Source organism: Marmota flaviventris, chromosome X, assembly GCF_047511675.1.
Source record: "Marmota flaviventris isolate mMarFla1 chromosome X, mMarFla1.hap1, whole genome shotgun sequence".
Lineage (NCBI taxonomy): Eukaryota > Metazoa > Chordata > Mammalia > Rodentia > Sciuridae > Marmota > Marmota flaviventris.
Window position 1 is genome coordinate 43550969 of NC_092518.1, and position 13783 is coordinate 43564751.

The 13783-nt window shown below is 39.4% G+C and overlaps 1 protein-coding gene across 1 annotated transcript; it reads right to left on the bottom strand.

Moving 5' to 3' along the window:
• Window positions 1-9170: 9170 nt before the first annotated feature.
• LOC114105731 (centromere protein V-like protein 3) lies at window positions 9171-10037 on the bottom strand. Its single transcript, XM_027952301.2, has one exon. The coding sequence runs from the start codon at window positions 10035-10037 to the stop codon at window positions 9171-9173; it is 867 nt and encodes a 288-aa protein (XP_027808102.1).
• Between the last annotated feature and the right edge of the window lie 3746 nt (window positions 10038-13783).

Consider the following 13783-nt stretch of genomic DNA (forward strand, 5'->3'; position numbering starts at 1 on the left):
AAGGGGCAGGTGTTGATAAATACCTCTCAGGGTAGGTTAGAAAAGAGAATTAAGTACTTGTTAGGATTTTCTGTTTCTCTTTCTCCCTATGTGAAGAGACTATGAAGTTCCAGAGTACAGGGACCCTGTCTGAGTCATTTCCATGCCCTGAACACTGCCAGAACTATATCTAGCCAGAATATCCTCAGAACTTTTTTTTCCCTTGTGCAGAGCCAAACCAAGCCTCTGGAGCTTCGGTTCCAAAACAATGGTGCTTATTTTCATGATACGTGTATTCTAGAGGTTTGTGGAAGCTGCTTACATGCCAAAGATGATAAGGATCCCCCAGAGAAAGCTCTATTTTGCTCCATTGTGACTTTTGCCACACTGATTTCCCTTTGAAATTTTTTACTGCACCTGCATAGAGCCAAACCAGAAATAATTTCTCACTCTCCCTGCCATGTTAAATTTTACAGACAATTCAAGAGGCAGCCTACAGGCCTTTCTGACAGAAAGATTGCAAGATGGTGAACAGCAATGGCTTTTCTTGCTACACCTGCCACTGGTGAGGAGCCATTAGCACCATCAGTGTTCTGACACTTTCTGATGTACACAGTGGTAACTTTTCTGCCACTGAACTGTGAACATCCAGAGGCCAGGAAATGTATTTATTCTAATTTATTCCTCTTTGTATTCCCAGCATCCATGATGGTGCCTAGCACATAAAAGACATTTGGAAAAAGCTTTTTATTTTTGGTGGTGGTGGTGCTAAGGATTGAACCCTAGGGCCCTGTGAACATGAGGCAAGCCCTCTACCAACTGAGCTATAGCCCCAACCCCAAGAAAATTCTTCTTAAATGAAAGAATGAATGAGAGGATTTGTGAATTTTATGCAACAACTATACCGAACAGGTAGCAGGCTTCGATTGGTTCTAAAACAATGTCACACAACTTCCAACTGAGAAAGGCAGAATTTCAGTCCAGGACAGTTTGAAACAGGAATCTTGTAGGTGTGTCTCAGTGGTAGAGCACTTATCTAGTATGTTTAAGGCCCTAGGTTGATCCCCAGCACTGGAAAGGGAAAAAAAAAAAAAAGCCTGTATCCTGGGTTGTATTACCTTTACCAGATTCTGAGATTCCCAACAGCTTCATTAGGCCATCTTCCATGTTACTCACAATTCAGAAGAGAGCCCTATTTAAGATGGGCTTTATAAACTGAGTGCAGTGGTGCATGCCTGTAATCCCAGTGACTTGGGAGGCTGAGTCAGGAGAAGTGACTGCAAGTTCAAAGCTAGCCTCGGCAACTTAGCAAGGCCCTAAGCAACTTAGTGAGACCCTGTCTCAAAATGAAAAATAAAAATTGCTGGGGATGTAGCTCAGTGGTTAAGTGCCCCTGGGTTCAATCCCTGATAACAAAATAATTTTTTAAATGGTCCCTATATCCAAATATGGTTCACAAATCAGATTATTCCTGCAATAAATACTTTTTATTAACTTAATATGACCAGGCACACCCTTAGGTGCTATTATTATTATTATTATTATTATTATTATTATTATTATTATTTGACTTATCCTCACAGTTACACAATTCCTTATTTAAAATTACAGTTCTCATTCAGAATCAAAAAATGTGATTCAATAATAAGTAAAATTGACATTGTCCTTGCTAAAGTGGAAACTTTTATTCTAATTCAGAGATAGAAAATAAACATTCATGGTAATGCTCATTTAACAATACTACGGGAGGACTAAATATAATAACAAGATAAGTACTTAGCATATATAAGTGAATCAAAGTAACACATTATCCTGTCTTATCTATCTTATGTATACAATTAATGACAAGTGACTTTTTTAATTGAATAGAAATCATACAAGCAAAATAGTAAAAATATCTTTGCATTTTGGTACAAATATCTGACTAAATAGCTATTGCCTCAAGTCTCTTTTGCCAACTCACACAGCTTCTTTTTGAGGTTACAAAAATACTTTGTATTTTCGACTAACCCATTTTTTTTCTCTATCTGTGATATCAATCACAAATGTAACAAATTTTACATACAAACTGGGTCCCCACACAATGTTAACAGTTATTTCATACCTATTATGGGCTTAAAATTAAATTGAATACCAGGGGCACAAGTGAATGATAAATAATGTTTTCTGCCTTCAGTGCACCCTGTGGGAAGACAGTGCATATTGACCTTGTATACTGGCAGAAACAAAGGCAGTTTGGATTATGGTGAATTGTATGTGATCTAGATTGATAAATACCATTGATCACAACTTAGTGGTTAGAGGGCTTTGGACATGATCCTGTATTCTTCTGAGCTTATTTACACATGTATAAATTAGAGATTATAAAAGTCACCTCCCAGGATTACCAGGAAGATGAGAAATGATGCTATACATAGCAAAACTGCACTATTATTAATCTTTTATATTATGAGCATCAGGGATTAATGTAGGGCTGTTAATACAGATCAGGTATAGTCTTATGGTCAGATAATGAGAGTAGGAGATAATTACATGCAAGATAATCCGTATAGACAGGACAATATTATGAGATCATATGAGATCACAATACTATGAGATCCATACTATGGAGATCAGGAAATCAAGGTCTGATTGTTATGTTGTATATCTAAGTGATGTAAAAATGTTAATAATGCAGATTCAACTTACATGTATTTTGTGTATTCCCAATGTAAATATACATGTAAAGGTACATTGGAAATAGAAGAGCATACAAAATTGAAGAACTATGTCTTTTTTTATTTGAAAATTATTCCTCACCTTAGCAAAAAAGTCACTGGAGTCATTGATTAATTAGTGAAGTGCTAATATACTCCACTGTTTGAGTTTCACCTTACTTGATAAGGTAATTAAGCTAAACACCAGAATTGATGTCAAAACTGCATTTGAAGAGATGTGTGTTAAGTATTTATCAGTACCCTCCAACCCCCCCTTCCAACACACACTAACAAAAAGATCTAGTCTCCCAGCACTGACCAGAGGTTCCAAAGCAGTGGAAAATGCAGCTGACATCAGAAGGAATAGTTAGAGAAAATGAGTCATAAGGTCTTGAAACAGGGAGGGGGATCAAATGTAGAAGGAAAGTGGAAGAGATGAAGGGAAAAAGAGCTAGGCCTTCTATATGAGTATACAAGTTTAAGAATACCTAATTTGTACTTATTCATGAATTTTAATGTATATTCAAAAATATGTCTTTGTATATATATAAACAAATAGATATTCAGGGACAGAAATATAGTAGATTTATAAATTTTATTTACCCATTTCTAAATAGGTTTATACATGGATATACTAATGATAGTAATGTATGTACAATGAATGTTCATGTTTTCAAAAACTCTAGTTTGTTGTTTCCCCACTCCTTTTTACCAAATTGTTAATGCACTTCCTTGTATTTCTTTTTATTTTATTTTATTAGTTGTAGTTGAACACAATACTTTTATTTATTTATTTATATGTGGTGCTGAGGATCAAACCCAGGGCCACGCATATGCTAGGTGAGCGCTCTACCACTGAGCCACAACCCCAGCCCTCCTGTATTTCTTAACAGTGTAGGAAATAGCTATATTTTAATTTATGTATTTTCTGAATAAATCTGAATATCATAGAAAGCCAACAACAGTTCTACTTCAGGGCCTGGCACATAATGGATGCTCTTTCTTTATGGGTTTTTTTTTCTTTCTTTTTTTCCTTTGTAGCACTGGAGACTAAACTCAGGCTCTTGCATATACTATACAAGTACTCTACCACTGAGCTAACCCCATTCCCTCTTAGTTTATGCACACACATAGATATTTTTTTAAAAAAATGATATGTCAGATGCTATTCTGGGTATATAGGATTCAGGAAGAATTGGATACAGTTCTTGTCTTCAAAAATACTGGCCTTAGTATCAGATCACAAACTGTATTTGCTTAAGCATTATAATATTATTATTATAATAATAATATTATAATGCTTAATATTATAATTATTATTATAATATTAAGCATTATAATAATATTATTATTATCAGTTTGTGATCTGATAATAAGGCCAGGATAGAAGTCTGTTCTTCATGTACATTACACTCTCTCCGGCTTCTAAGATTCCATGTATGTTATTTCTGCTCTCTGGAAAATTCTAGTTATGTTTTTCACTTGAGAGATATAAAAAATAAATTAAAAGTTAGACAGTGATTCAATTACCTTTACCAGGACCCATGTCTTCAAGGTCATACTACCTCTTAATTTCACCACTTTGGTTGAATGGCACTATGGTTTGAATTTTGTCGGTCCCCCAAGGATTCATGTATTGAAGACTTGTACACCAAAGTGGTGAAGAGGTGGTATGACCTTGAAGACATGGGTCCTGGTAAAGGTAATTGGATCACTGAGGGATCTACCCTCAGAAGGCATTAATGCAGTTATCATGGGATTCCATTTGGTTCTTTAATAGTGGATTACAAAAAGAGCAAGAAAGGCCTCTCCCCTGTCTCTAGCCCTGTGTCCCACCATGTGATCTCTCCCTCTGCCACTCACTCCTGCCATTGTGGTGCTATCCAGCATGTGGCCCTCACCAGAGACCAATAGAGCCATTTTATCTTGAACTTTCAGCCTCCAAAACTGTGAGTTAAATGAATCTTTTTTTTCTTTATAAGCTCCCATCTTCCAGTATTTTATTATGGCAATAGAAAACACTAATACAAAAGCCTGTATGTTGTCCCCATCTTGATATGAATTGTCAAGACATCTTGAATTCCTCCACTGCTGTGAGCATCTACCACATTTTGTCATAGTTCCTTTTTCTGCTGCCCATCTCCATCAACATACTGTGAGTTCCACAAGGATTGAAACTAGGCATTCCTTATTCATTTATATATGCCAGAGCCTACTCCATACCTGGAATACTAGTGTGAGGAAAGACAGCTGGGGGTTCAGTTCATAGGATGAGAAAAATAAGCAGTTAGGAATAATGCAGCCACATCAATTTCCTCTGCATATGTCATGGTCAAAACTGGGTGAAGAGACATTGCTAAAGACTTGAAATTTAATCATAGAAGCTCCTTTATGGATATGCAAAACAGACCCAGATCTGGAAGCAGTGATTTCATGATTTTTTTTTTTTTTGGTGGTGCTGGGGATTGAACCCAAGGCTTGTGCATGCTAGGCAACCAACTGAGCTATATCCCTAGCCCCATGAAAGACTTTTTTTATTTAAAAAAAAAAAGAGGTAAGTCCTCTATTTTTCTGTTTGACACTGTTCTTCCTGGTTGCAATTCCCTGATTGCTTATTTGTAGAGAAAGCACCTAAATACTGGGGATCTTCCCCAGAGATTCTGAATAAATAGTCACCATTCATTTCCCTTGAATTTCTCAAGCCCTACAGTAAAATCAGCCAATAATATGAAATTACTTGTAATGTCCACTGGAGGGTGATATGCTACTGCTGATAATCACCTTCTACAATGTGACCTGTGAAGACTAACTTTAATTACACTTAACAATCCATAGTTACAAGTTCTCATAGCACTGAACACATAACAAAATAAGCCCCTTCAATGCATATAAGGCTATCGCAGAAAAGATGCAAATGACACCAATCCAGTCTCCACTTCCCATTTCTTTGTCCATGCCCCTATGTAGACAAACCCCAGGCATCCTAGAATATTTCTCTTCCATTCTGACCTGTGATGAACACAAGGCACAGAGTTAATGGTTTCTTTTAGAGCATGAATTGTCTCTTTAGGTTCCTGTGTATTTCATCCTGGATAGATGACAAGATTAGGAGATGAATATTATTATCATAACAATTTTGGAAATGGGGACACTGATACTAAATCCCAGAGAAGTTTAAGAACTGGTCTAAAAAGACAGGACTTGTATGGTATAGTATGCCTGTAGCTACTTGGGAGGTTGAGACAGGAAGATCACTTGAGTCCAGGACTTAGAAGTCAGCCTAGGAAGCATAGTGAGACCCTGTCTCAAAAAGAAAAAAAAAATCAGGGCCTCTTCTCCATGTTCCCATAACACCCTCTTCTTTCTCTAATCATACTGTACTATGACATACATACGAGGTGTCAATTGTCTTTCTCACCCACTAGATGAAAATGACAAGGGCCTGTGGACTGCATTTTGTTCTCTGATCTATCTATCCAACATGAAAAAGAGTGTGAGGCACTGGAAGGCCTAAAATGGAATAAGGCTAAAGAGAGAAGAGGGTATGAAGATGGAGTAGGATGAAGTTCTATCTAGGGTAATTACTCTGTTACCAGCTTGGATAAATGAGGACATGTCTGGGAATACAGAAGAAACAGTGAATATTGTCTAAGGAATGCATTAAGAGAAAGCATGGGGCATCCTGTGGCCTGTGGCCTGATACTCCTTCACCCCTTTCATTGCATTGCTCTGGTTCTTGTTTTAAGTGTCCAAGACAGTACCTGGTAGGATGTACATGAAAGTGCCTAAATTTGGGGTGGGGTTGTGGCTCAGTGATAGAGTGCTTGCCTAGCACATAGAGTGCTTGCCTAGCACATGTAAGGCATTGGGTTCAATCATCAGTGCCACATAAAAATAAATAAATAAAATAAAGGTATAAAAATACAATAACGTTTTAAAAATAAAGTGTCTAAATGCTACACGTGAGTAACATCATGATCATTGGTTCCATTTATCAGTGCTTTAATCTAATAAGAGCAATGATAATAGAAAATTCTTATTGAATGCTTATTAGGTGTCAATCACTGTCCCAGATGATTATATACATGAGTTCATTTCATCCTCACAATGAAGATGAGGGTGAGTTCTTTTAGATTTTTTTTTTTTTTTTTACAAATCTGGATAGCAGTAAGTGGCCTAAAGAGCAAGCCCTTGCTTTTTCTTTGAATTAAGATATGCCTAAACAATGGCACATATATTAACCACTGTTAGAAGCCATAAAAACTAATGGTACACAAACATTTCATACACAAATTTAAAGTGCAATATATATTTTGTGCAAAAGAAAAAAAGACAACCAATATACAAGCAATGTTGAGGACTAATTTAGAGAGAGGAAAAACACTGGCATCGTGCAACCTAGGGCAAAGCCCCCAAAGAATCCCTTCAATACCTCTTCCTTTCCCTAGAGTTCCTCACTGGGTCTCAAGTGCTCACTGCTTTTCTCTCTCCAATGCTTCATCTTTAAGACACTGGGAGGTCTCCCAACGGCTTGTCCAGGCATGGGTTCTGGACCCTTCTCCCCAGGACAACAGTCCCCTACGTGTATCCACATACATGGAAACCACGCTAGGAGCCATAAATTGTATGCCAAGTTAGAAATGCTGTCTGAAACTCTTGAACAGTGTTGTTGGGTTTTGTTTGTATCTTTGGTACTGGAGATTGAACTCAGGGGTATTCAACCACTGAGCCATATCCTCAGCCCTATTTTGTATTTTATTTAGAGATAGGTCTCACGGAATTGTTTAGTGCCTCACTTTTGCTGAGGCTGGCTTTGACCTCACAATCCTCCCACTTCAGCCTCCTAAGCCACTGGGATTACAGGTGTGCACCACTGCACCTGGCTTGTTTTTTTTTTTAAAAAAAAATATTTTTGTTATTTGTTGATGGACCTTTATTTTGTTTATTTATATGTGGTGTGGAGGATTAAACCCAGTGCCTCACACATGCTAGGCAAGTGCTCTACCACTGAGCCACATCCCCAGCCCAAATGGAATGTTATAGAGGTGCTACCTCTAAGAGCAACCAGCTATTTTTTTCACCACCAACATGATTGAATCCCCTGGGGCATATATTCACATTTATGTTCTCCCTCTCTTTCTTTTCCACCTCAACTCAACCTCTAATAAAAGTCTGGGACAAGCTATTCTGAAGAACAAAGGCAGAATCTTGGGGAATGAAGGGAGATATTAAGAGAAACCATAGTCTATTGCCTCCCTAGAGTAAATGAATGGAGCAAGAGAATGAGAGGTAGGGATTTCGGTTATATCTCATATACATAGAAACAGATATCTACTTCATTGATCTGCTTTTACCTTGTTGAACTGGTAAACCAAGTTAAACAATTCAATGAATATTACATGTACCTCCAATGAAATATATGTACAGAGGAGAGACGAGGTAAGAAAAAGACACAGGAGAGTATTCAATTCCTTTTACTCAAGAAGTAGAACATTGAATACATTTATTTTAATATGCTCCTTTGAAATATTATAATGAAAACCTGGAAAAAGGCAAAACATTCATCAGAGGAAGTAAGTTATGGAAGATACATTTGTTTTAGTTCTAGGAAACCATTAATTAAATGACAATAATGTTTATATGTATCCTTGGACATGAGAAAATACCCACCACCTATTGTTTGGCTAAAATTTCAGGTATCAAGAAGTTACATATAAATTAATGACTATTTTTAATATAGAACATAGAAATACATATTTTCTATTTATTAAGAATTTACTAATTTCTGAACACTTAACACATGTACAAGATAGGATTTCAAAAGAATAAAGAGGGCATCTAGTGCACAAACATTCTTCTCGTTTCTGTCTCCCTAACCCCCTCTCTAGAGTCACGTCACTAACACAAAACCAAGCAACATAGTAGCATCATTGGATGAATAAGAGTAATGAGGTATGCAATATTGATTTTTAAAACATGTTCTTTTAAAACATACTGAATAAACAACGTGGTGTCAACCTAAATCACACAAAGAGAGAGAGAGAGAATTCAATGGAAAATATCCATAACTGTTCACAAAAGTGTTGGGATGTAGCCGCCCAGCACACTAAAATGCACGTGTTGCACACAAGCCTGTTCACAATAGCACCAGAAACGTACAGTACACGGGATTCCCACCAGCCATGTGGGGATCCTTCAGGATGAATGGCACAACCAAGTGATGGAAGAGATGGCTTGAAAACGTGGAGACACTACTTGCATGTTGGATGTCACGGTGATCACTGTACACAGACGAAGGTGTGTGTGCTCAAGTTCTGGATTAGGAGCAAGTCCCTTGAACAGAAATGGAGAGGAAGGGGAAACAGGAACAGATAGCTTACACTGACACCACAGGTTGACCGGTCCGGAAACAGACCTGGCTGACAGGAGAGAAGTGCTGCAGGGGTTGGCTGGAGGGGCCCCCACACACTGGGTTCTGCATGTCGGCGACCTCATTCACAGCTCTTCTTGGCCAGGACAGGCAGGGGTCGCCTCGATGGACGCGTTCTGCATGGCGTAGTCATCGTCATCCTCCTCGGTGGCCTCCTGTTCCCAAGCTTCACCATCGACCTCCTCGATGACCATGCTGCGCACCGTGCCCGCGTCCAGGCAGTGCGGGGCGACGCCATACACGCGCGGGTCGGACTCCGCGGAGTGGAAGCTCTGCACCCCGCACCTGCTGCAGAAGCTGTGCAGCGCCGGGTGCGTGTTGGACGGGTAGGTGACCATGCTCTCGGCGCCCTGCAGCAGCGTGAAGCGCTCGGCTGGGACGAGGAAGTGGCGGTGCTGCTTCTTCTTGCACAGCCTGCAGCTGCACTCCACCACGTGCAGATCCGCAGGGGCCCAGGCCGCAAAGCGGACAGCGCCGCAGTGGCAGCCCCCGGTGTGGTACACCAGGCCTGGAAACTCGAAGGTGTCCAGCAGGAACTTGGCGGCACCCTCGCAGCTCAGGCCCCGCAGCTTGCGGAACGTCTCCCAGCGCTCGCGCTGCGCGCCCAGGTCCAGCTCACCCGGGGACGTGGCCGGTGCCGCTGGGGTGGGCATGAGCGCCCGCTGGTTCCGCAGCTGCGGCGGGAGCAGCAGATTCTTGGCGCAGGTCTCCCGTACCCGCCGCCACCAGCGCTTGCGCCGCGCCTTTCCGCGCCGCCTCTTGGCCGCCGCCCGCTCCCTGCTGGCCGCCTGGCTCCCGACCCCGACTTGGACAGGTGGGCACCGCGCGCGGCTCGCGCCCATGACCGTGACGGCTGCGCAGGTGGCTGGAGGATCCCCGGGATGCTTCTGCTTCCGCCGCTGAGCGTTGGCTCTTTGCCTTGCTCTGCCCATGGCGCCTGCAGTCTTCTGAGTGGGTGCCCACCGCCCCTCATTTCCCAGGCAGTCTCTGAGCAGCCTCCTTATCTGCACCTGCAGGATTGGCCACTTGTTGAGTGTGATGTCAAGGAGACCCTTCCCTTGACCCTATCAAAACCTCCTTTGCTGGCCTGAAATTCTGGCTGAGCCTATCAGCTACCCATTCTCCTAAATGTTATTTTCTATTGTTTATTTAACTCAGCAACCTAATCTTAAAATATTCAAACACTAGGGATGCTGCAGATCTTATAGTTAGTATTCAGCAGCAGATTTGGTAGCTCAAAATAAGCAGGAGTCACAGAAGAAAAACAAAAGCTTTCATGAGCACGAGTGTGTAGTGTGTGAGTAGTTGTATCAAAGTTGGGGGATAGTAAAGATGACTATGCTCAATGACTATAGTAGTCATCTTTACTAGTACATCAATGGACCCAACCAAAAACTCCATCCATGATAACCTCAATGTAGCCCCAACAGTCACTTTGGTAGAGTGGTTGAGTGCTTGCTCAGTGGTAGAGAGCCGGTTTAGCATGTATGAAACCATGAGTCGGACCTCAAGCACCTGAAAAAGAAAAAAGGAACAATGTGTTTATTTGTCTATTTGTACCCAGAATACATTAAGTTTTCTGGAATGCCTGAATATGAAGCTGAAACTGGTTTTTGGTTGTTGTTTGTAGCTCAACCACTGAGCTACAACCCAGCTCCTCTTAATGTGTTTTATAAAGTTTTCTGTCCCTAACACAGAATCTAATTAAAATTTACACATCAAATTTCATGTTGTCTTTTTAGTTTCTTTAATGTAGAATAACCTCATCAAAAACTGTTTTTTTGTTATTTAGTGTGTTTTAAAATAACATGTTTTAAAAATCGATATTGCATACCTCATTGCTCTTATTTGTCCAATGATGTTACTATGTTGCTTGGTTTTGTGTTAGTGACTGACTCTAGAGATGGGGGTAGGGAGACATCATCTTTCATGTGGTTGTTTTGTTTGTTTGTTTCTTTCTTTCTTTGTTTTGGAAACTGACCATGATTGATCACCATGGCCACTGGAAAGACTCCAAAAAATGAGCATGAATCTTCCTCCTTGAGATATAATCAGAACTGGGAAAACAGTGAGGAGGACTCTTCCAAAAACTTGTTTCCTGAGTTAAGTAGTGATGTCCACACATACAAGTAGAGATTCACAAAACTACCTCCTACCTAGATTCAATAGTTTTTAACTTTTCTGTCCCATTTGCACATATGCATGTATTTTTCCAAAAACATTTTTAAAAATATTCTTTTAGTTGTAGATGGGCTTTAGTTGTAGATGGACACAATACCCTTATTTTATTTATTTATTTTTATGTGGCGCTGAAGATTGAACCCAGTGCCTCACATGTGCGAAGCAAGCGCTCTGCCACTAAGCCACAACCTCAGTCCTCCAAAAACATTTTAATTAAGATATAGGCATTAGTGACATTTCATCTCTCAATATTTTAGTACTCATATCTTAGGAATAAAGATATAAATTCTTGTAAAGCCATAGGATTATTATCATACCTATGAATCGATAATAATGTCCTAATATCATATCATTTCTGGCATATATTTACATTTTCCAAATAGTTTTCTTTTTTAAATATTTTTTAGTTGTAGATGGACACAATACCTTTATTTTATTTGTTTTTATTTTTATATGGTGCCCAGGATCGAACCCAGTGCCTCATGCATGCTAGGCAAGCATTCTACCACTGAGTCACAATCCCGGCCCCACAAATTGTTTTCTTTTTTTTTAATATTTATTTTTCAGTTTTCGGCGGACACAACATCTTTGTTTGTATGTGGTGCTGAGGATCGAACCCGGGCCGCACGCATGCCAGGTGAGCGCGCTACCGCTTGAGCCACATCCCCAGCCCCAAATTGTTTTCTTAATGTTTTTTTTTTTTTAATTTTTTTAGTTGTAGATGAACCCGATATATTTATTTTTTTAATGTGGTGCTGAGGATGGAACCCAGTGCCTCACACATGTGAGGCAAGTGCTCAACCACTGAGCTACAACTCCAGCCCCTCTTAATGTGTTTTATAAAATTTTTCTATCCCTAACACAGAATCTAATTAAAATTCACACATCAAATTTCATGTTGTCTTTTTAGTCTCTTTAATCTAGAATAATCTCATCAAATTTTTTCCCATGACATTTGATTTTTTAACAGACCAAATTAAAAATATTTTAATTGATTTTTCTGATTGCTTCCTTGTGTTTCCATTAGATTGTTCTTCTATCTCATACATTTCCTGTACAACAAAAAAGTTAAGTGCAAAGGCTTGATTAGATTCAACTAATACAAATATGATTCACAGATGATGTTCCATACTTCCCATATATTGCATCACATCAGAAGTTCATGATGTCAGGCTATCCCAGGAGTAGTGATCCTAAATTTGCCTCTTCATTAAGGTGCTAATTGCCAGATTTCTTCATTATGAAAATATGGCTTTTCCCTTTGAAATAAAAAAACAAGCTGAGGGGTCATATTTTGATACTGTTTGGCTATCTTTTTTTCCTAGTGGTTTAAAATCTGTTGATAATAGTCAACTGAACCAATTATTTCGTTGTTAGGTTACAAAATGATGATTTCCTACTGCTTAATTTCTTTCTGCTAAGAGCCACAGCCAAGTAATATGATGCATGGCATTTTTGGTTGAAAGGTGATGCCAGCAAGCCATTGAGATGATATGATTTATGTAAGATTTGCATTCATATGGATATTGGACTCCTGCTGTTCACCTCGGCCTGCTACGGGACTCCTGGAGAGTTCCCATTGGTTGGGGAAGTGCGGTAGGAGGGAATTCCGGAGGAGGGAGTTCCAGTTGGGACCCGGGAGAAGCAGTGTGGGTCGGTTGGCAATCTTTCCTGGAGCATATGGGCATTGGCGGCAGTTTCAAAAATAAAGTTTGTTCCTGCTTGAGTGGCTCGTGATTTTGTGCCCAGCCAGACTGCGGCATCTTTCTACATTTATTAGCTGGCATTCATTCAAACAGATGAACTTTATGTCAACTGTGGATGGACAACTGTTTTTTTTTTCCTTAAAAGGCAGTGTATATGCTAAATCTCTTGCCTTTATTTATTGGTTTGCAATGTTAAGAGTTGGAGTAATAGACATCTTCAGCTATGAAAAATTATTCTCTTTTTCTGGGTATACTTTTGAACTAATATGTTTTTATTTATTCAATAATTTATAGTTAATTAAGTATTTTTTTAAATTTCAAATTGTTTCAGCTTTGGCCCAGGAGAGCTGGTTCCTGTATCCCTTTGTATATCTCCCATTAATCTTTGAGGACTTGCTTGTTTTCTGGAAGAGTTAGATGCCCTAGGCTCTCCTTGTACTTTTCCTAACCCAGCCTTGGAATCACATTTCTTCAAACAGCTCTGGTTCCTACAACACAGTATTTGGAACCATGCCTTGCCATATCATGACACATTTAAAAAAAAAAAAATTTAGGGGCTGAGGTTGTGGCTGAGTGGTAGAGCACTTGCCTAGCATGCGTGATGCACTGGGTTCGATTCTCAGCAACACATACAAATAAATAAAATAAACATCTATCAACAACTAAAATTTTTTTAAAAATTAAATTTTTAGTTGTAGATGGACACAATACCTTTATTTTATTTGTTTTTATTTTTATATGGTGCCCAGGATAGAACCCAGTACCTCATGCATGCTAGGCAAGTGCTCTAC

What these genes read in the sequence shown, in the direction of transcription:
- LOC114105731 (XM_027952301.2), bottom strand. Translation starts at nt 10,037, where the DNA reads ATGGGCAGAGCAAGGCAAAGAGCCAACGCTCAGCGGCGGAAGCAGAAG.